At 34.7% G+C, this 6,016-nt stretch overlaps 1 protein-coding gene across 1 annotated transcript; it reads right to left on the bottom strand.

The window, feature by feature from the left end:
- Positions 1-510: 510 nt before the first annotated feature.
- On the bottom strand, positions 511-1,804 carry LOC26527736. Its single transcript, XM_015165729.3, has 2 exons — positions 1,705-1,804; positions 511-1,481 (listed from the first exon to the last, which is right to left on the bottom strand). Exon 2 carries the CDS (start codon positions 1,368-1,370, stop codon positions 759-761), a length of 612 nt encoding a protein of 203 aa, XP_015021215.1. The 5' UTR covers positions 1,371-1,481; positions 1,705-1,804; the 3' UTR covers positions 511-758.
- Between the last annotated feature and the right edge of the window lie 4,212 nt (positions 1,805-6,016).

The following is a 6,016-nucleotide window of genomic DNA, read 5'->3' on the forward strand; positions in this document are numbered from 1 at the left end:
ATGTATTACAGGCCATAAATTATAAAACGTAAGGTAAAAAAAATAAAAATGATTTTAAAAATTGTAATTTATTCTTTCGCCTAAATATTGCCTTGCTTTGCTATTTTGCTTGCTCAAATAGCGCTCAAAACATAAACAAATTTATTCGGAATAGAATGAAGTAATTCATAATGGAACTACCGCTAATTGAAGAAAATACAAAATTTGTGCCCATTCACAAAATCTACAAAACTGTATAAATTCACAAATTTTCTGAATTTACTCTGATATAATAAATCAGTTTGGGGTATACAATATTAGTAAGCGAGAAATGTATTTAGGGAATCTGACATAAGCTTTATTATACCTAGTTACATACATACATACATATATCAACACAATGCGATCAACCGTATGGGCATATCGACTTTTAAATCTCAAAGCTTGAACATTCAAGTTATAAATAAATTTTAAAACAATTTCTGAAAGGTAAACAAACCTTTGCAAAGTAGTAAAAATGCTTCTGAAAAATTATAGTGATTTTTATATATATTTTTTCGATCAATAAATATATTAGCATGCTTGTGGTGGATGCATTAATACTCGTACTTACTGCAAATATTGATAATAATTTAATGGGCGCTCTTTCAACTCGCCTAAGGTATTGCGCTGCTCTTAAGGCATGTTTAGAATTAAATTCGAGAGCAATGAATATGATGGCTTACAAGGCTAAAACACTTAAGATTAGATAACTAGGCTAATTGTGCTGGGGCTTCACTTCACTTCATCAGCGCCGTCGCCGGCGTTGGCGGCAACAGAGATAATTTCTCAAACTTTTGCATCGTTTGGCTAGAGGCGGGCAGCTCAATCAGCTCGGCATCTGGATTATATGGATAGTTGGGATTGGCGGCGGCCAGATCGTTGACGGCAATATCATTAGAGAGATCCACGGGGGCAAAGTTCTCGTAGATGTCAATGTGATTATTCAAATCGTTGTCAGGGTCTGCAGCTGCAACGGCTGCCGCATCTTCGTCCAGTGTCGCCCATTCATCGTTAAAGGTCTCGCTCATCTCGACGGGCGTTGCACGCTCATCGTCATCGTCTGAGGACTCCAGCTCCTCGCGTTCCCTGTACAGCTGCTCTGATTGTGGCGCGGCCAACTCATCATCCAATGCGTCGCCAAAGTTTTCAATGGCTGCCAAGGACTCGGGCTGCGACGCATTATGACTGTCGCTGTCTGGCAGCGGCATTTCCGTTTCCTCATTATGCGCCATTGTGTCGCCATCTTGAGCATCGGCCAGCTGCTGCTGCTCCACCTCCAATTCCAGCTCCTGTTGTTGCTGCTGCTCATGCTGCTCCTCCTGTTTCAATTCAGCCATTGGCTCGGCCATTATGGTTTGCACAGTCTGTTTGATGTCTGTGGCGTCTGCGAGGGAATCCAGTGCGGCGTCTTCTACAGAAGCAATGTGGCTTGTGGCTGTAGTTTCTTTTGTTCTCGTGCTCTGTGTTTAATGAGTGGCGGGTGCATCATTGTGCGTAGGTGAATATATATGTATGTGTGTGCATGTGTATGTGTAAATAAATGAAATAAAACTTTTTATTACTGTTAAGTTTGCCAATTATGTGAATAGTTTTAGTACAAGCACTCGTCACATGCATATTTTTAATTTATGCATAAATAGAATAACAAAATTATTAAAGCAATCGAATGAGAATAAAACTTACAGCAGAAACTCTGTTCTATGTGCTACGCAAGATCGTACTAATACACTATTAATCAAAGCAATCTTTTTATACAAGCAGTGAGAAGAAACGTACAGCGCAAGATGACTCATGTTAAGCAACTGTTAAGCTGGGCTTGTGCTCACTGAATGAGAAAGAGAGTGAGGGAGAGAGGGCACATTATTCTGTTAGTCAGCTGGGCTTCTAAGCAGCGCTTACGCTCTCATACGAATGTCGTTCAACAGTGATGCTCTCGCTTCCACTTAACATTATTCTCTTCTAAATTGGAGTTCTAAGCAACTCTTAATTCGCTTTCTGTTAACATTCGCTGTTAAAAAGCACCACTCTGTCAGTCAACTGCTCTCCCCAGAGGCGCTTTATTCTCTTTCTGTTAACAACGTAAGCTCTGACTCTCGTTTAACATTACTCTGTTACTCAACTGCTTTTCTAAATAGCGCTTTGTTCCCTTTGCTGTTCGCTCATTCGCTCTCACTCTCGCTTTTGATATTTAACATACGTAGCGTTCATTAACATTTCTGCTTAAATATGCATTGGCTCACGCATGATTCACCTTCGGGTCTGATAACAATTCGTTGAAATCTATTAATATACACCTTGCCAAATATAAATTAGCATGCAAAGAGCAAAGCGCCCCCGGCTTGTCATTCATACGATTTTGTTGGTCACTCGGTCGAGATCGTTGTAACCGTAACGTCACAAGTTCATTTATAATAATTATTGCAGATGACAGCAGACCCCAACAAATGCATTTGTTTTTTTTTTTTTTTTTTTTGTTCTATTCTCATTGAATGGCGCTGTGCCGTAAGTAATTGTACAAATTCGCAGAAATTTGTATTAATAATACAAAATGCGCATTAGCTGTCACAATGCTGAGTTTATTTTTATTTGCGACGCTCACTTAAGTTTTTTGAATGATTCTTATTATATAACTGGTTGCCGGGCAAGGTAGGGTTATACAAACACACAAATATATGTACATACATATGTATATAATATATAGTACAGCAGATGCTTGGCTGCTTAGCTAACGGCAAGATTGAGTCACGTTTCTTAACGATTGTTTCCGGGGAAATTCTCGAGAATTTAGTTTGTGTTGGCGCTTAAGCTGCGGAATATCCTATGCAAATTTATTGAGTAATTGCAATGTTCAAATTTATGCAGATTTTTAAATTATAATTATATATTTGCCTAATACGTTTAAATAGCATTTTCACTAAATAGCATTTTCTCTAATTTTTTGTGTAATATGTATATATATTATTTTATTCATATGTATATATTACATATATTGAAATCTACATGTTCCTAAAATTCGATATCAGTTTGTCAATAAAAACATTTTCTTCAATTGAGGATTTCACTTTTGAGCAGTCTCTTAAGCAGTTGCTGAGCTTTGGCAAATTTATGACCGATTTTGATATGAGGCAGCACTTCTTGTGCAGTAGCCGCTGCTCCACACTCGTATGAAAATTTGTTCGCAGTTTAACGCTCTATTTTACGCTGCATATTTGATGTGTGTTGTGCAGAGTTTACAGTTCACAATTCGCACAGCTCTCGTTGCGCTTTTGCTCATTTCACGCACACTTTGTAGCACGCACACTGCTTCGGGACCCGACCCCATACGTAAAACACTCTCCTCCCCTCTTAGATTTAAATAGCGTATAAAAAATAGTCGGGCCGGGCACATAACAAATTGAAATGCAAGTGCACAAAGTAATTTTTACAAAGTTGTGAAGGGCTTTCGACATACATATGCAATAAATGCGGTTTAAATATATTTCTCTCTGTGTGTATGTGAGTGTATATATAGAAAAAACAAATACTATATAATATTTGCACAGTTTTTTAATAGGAAAATATTAATAAAAATATTGCATACACAAGTACGTCGAGTTTTGGGACTGTTTGTGCCAAGCGACAGGCAAATTGCTTAACAGCCTTCAACAATTTTGCAATATTTCCGCCAGGGGCTTAAAAACATAGCATTGGCAGCAGAGACCGGGTGTATTCAGTGGGGGTTGTACTTTATGTGCTATTTATAGCCATGCACTTTACATATGTATATTCCAAATAAATGCATAATCTGAGTTTGGGGTGCCAAAAACCGCAGCTTTCAATATCCGCAGGAGCGATGAAAACATATATAAAAAAAATTTATATTTATATAGTTATATACAGCTGCATAAATTGAATAAATTGTGCGACTTGTGCAATAGTTTTTCTTCCTGTCCACAAAACGTTTTCCATTATTGCAACATTTTAAATTTGTAGCAATGTTGACATGTCGCACTTCGGCTTTAAAGCTGTTCATAATTTGCGTATTGCATATTTTTTACGCTCATTTATTAATTTTGCGTTGATTTATGTCATTATGGAAAAAAGAAAAATATGAAATATGTAAAAAGGAGGCAAATTACAAAGCGGACGTAGTCGACTGCGTAATACTGTATTTTATAATACCGAATTTAATAATAGGTTAACAGAAATTGTATTATGCACTTCATTGACAACGCTTAACTGAATCCATTATTCCCATATCCTCCTCTCTCTCTCTCTCTCTCTCTCTCTCTCTCTCTCTATCTCTCTCGCTCTCACTCTCCCTCTCCTTCACTCTCTCTCTCTGGATGTACGCAATATTTTTTAAATCTTCCTTTTTACAAGCTCAAATTAAATATTAGTATTATATTATAAAAATATGATTACTCTATCATATCTTACAGTATCTCTCAGTAGCTCTATCCAATCCCCAATCTATAAATAAATACTCGAATAGATAACGAAATTCCACATCAATATACTCCCTTTACACACGAAAAACGACTATAACAAAATAATAAAAATAAAAATAAAATTAAAAAAAAAAGGTTGAAATGGCAACACGCAAAATGCTCGCAAGTCGCGTGCTCGTCGAATTCGATACTATAAATTCTCATAAATATAACACGGGCACGGTCACGCCCACGAGCAGCAGAGAGAAACGCCCAAGACAAGGATTTATGCGCTTGGCGCACATGACTTTTAATATAAATTAATTTTTATTATGGCTAAAAGTAATTAATGGACTTGAAAAACCGCATATATGATGCATGTACCGTTAAATTGCTGCATCAACTGCAACGTGTTGCAAAATCTGAGCTCAGAGGCAGACGAAAAAAAAAACAAAAAAAAAAACATTTCCTATAATACTAAGGAAAGACTGTATCGTATTGCAAAATTAATAGGCCAGCAAAATTGCCTTTAAAGCAATTTCTAAACTCAATCAGCGATATAAATATGTGTATAAATATATGTGTGTAAATGTGTACAAACGAATAGAGATCTTTTGTAATATTGGAGCTTATTCGAGTAGAGCAAATATCATTTGATTATCAATATATTAATATTTATTTTATATATTTCGATCATTATTATTATTAACTGGAAAATTTGTACGCACTCTTCTTATAGTCAAGTTCATTAAAAACGTGACATATTTCTGCTTGTTTGTATATATTTTTTTTTTTCCTAGCAAAACCTATAGCTAGTATTATTTTTCAACTGTCAAAACAACGGTTTAATTATGGAAATACTCTGTGAATATTTTACCTTCTATGTAATTAGAAATGAAAACTCATTTACGCTTTTTATAGCAACATATTCAATATATATAATTTGTTTTTATGCATCCCGTTGACATATAATAAAAATTTATAATTTTTTTACATTATTAATTTAGACGCAATCCGTGCAACAACAAAAAATAACTCTCATACATCTAATTCAAATATATGAATATTAAAATAATAATAATAATAATAAGCTTATCCAGTGGTATACACTCGACTAGAAGATATTCAGTAAACTGGTCAGTAATAAATGAATCGATTCATATAATCGAGCTGACAATAATTATTTATAATTATATAAATAAAAATTATTTCAATTGAAGTTATTGACGTATTGATGTTTGCAACAAATACATACGCAGAGAAAGCATAATAGTTTATATTACAAATGCTTTTCTCTCTCATACAGAACTTCAATAGTGTATTGAAAAAAGTAGAAAATCTAATTGCACAATTAAACATTTTGTCGTGTTAATAAAATATTTATGAATGCGGCGGCTGGCTGACAGTTTATTGACCAGGCAAATAAACAAAACTTAATTATGGTTTCAGCAGCAGCATCAGCAGAAAAAAACGCAAACAATTGAAAATTAAAAATAAATAAATTGCATAAAAACCAAATGTGGATATTATATTAAAGCTAAAAAAAATTAGATTTAAATTTCAATTAATACTATGAAATAAATAAA

Source organism: Drosophila mojavensis, unplaced genomic scaffold (assembly GCF_018153725.1).
Source record: "Drosophila mojavensis isolate 15081-1352.22 unplaced genomic scaffold, ASM1815372v1 contig_36, whole genome shotgun sequence".
Taxonomy (NCBI): domain Eukaryota; kingdom Metazoa; phylum Arthropoda; class Insecta; order Diptera; family Drosophilidae; genus Drosophila; species Drosophila mojavensis.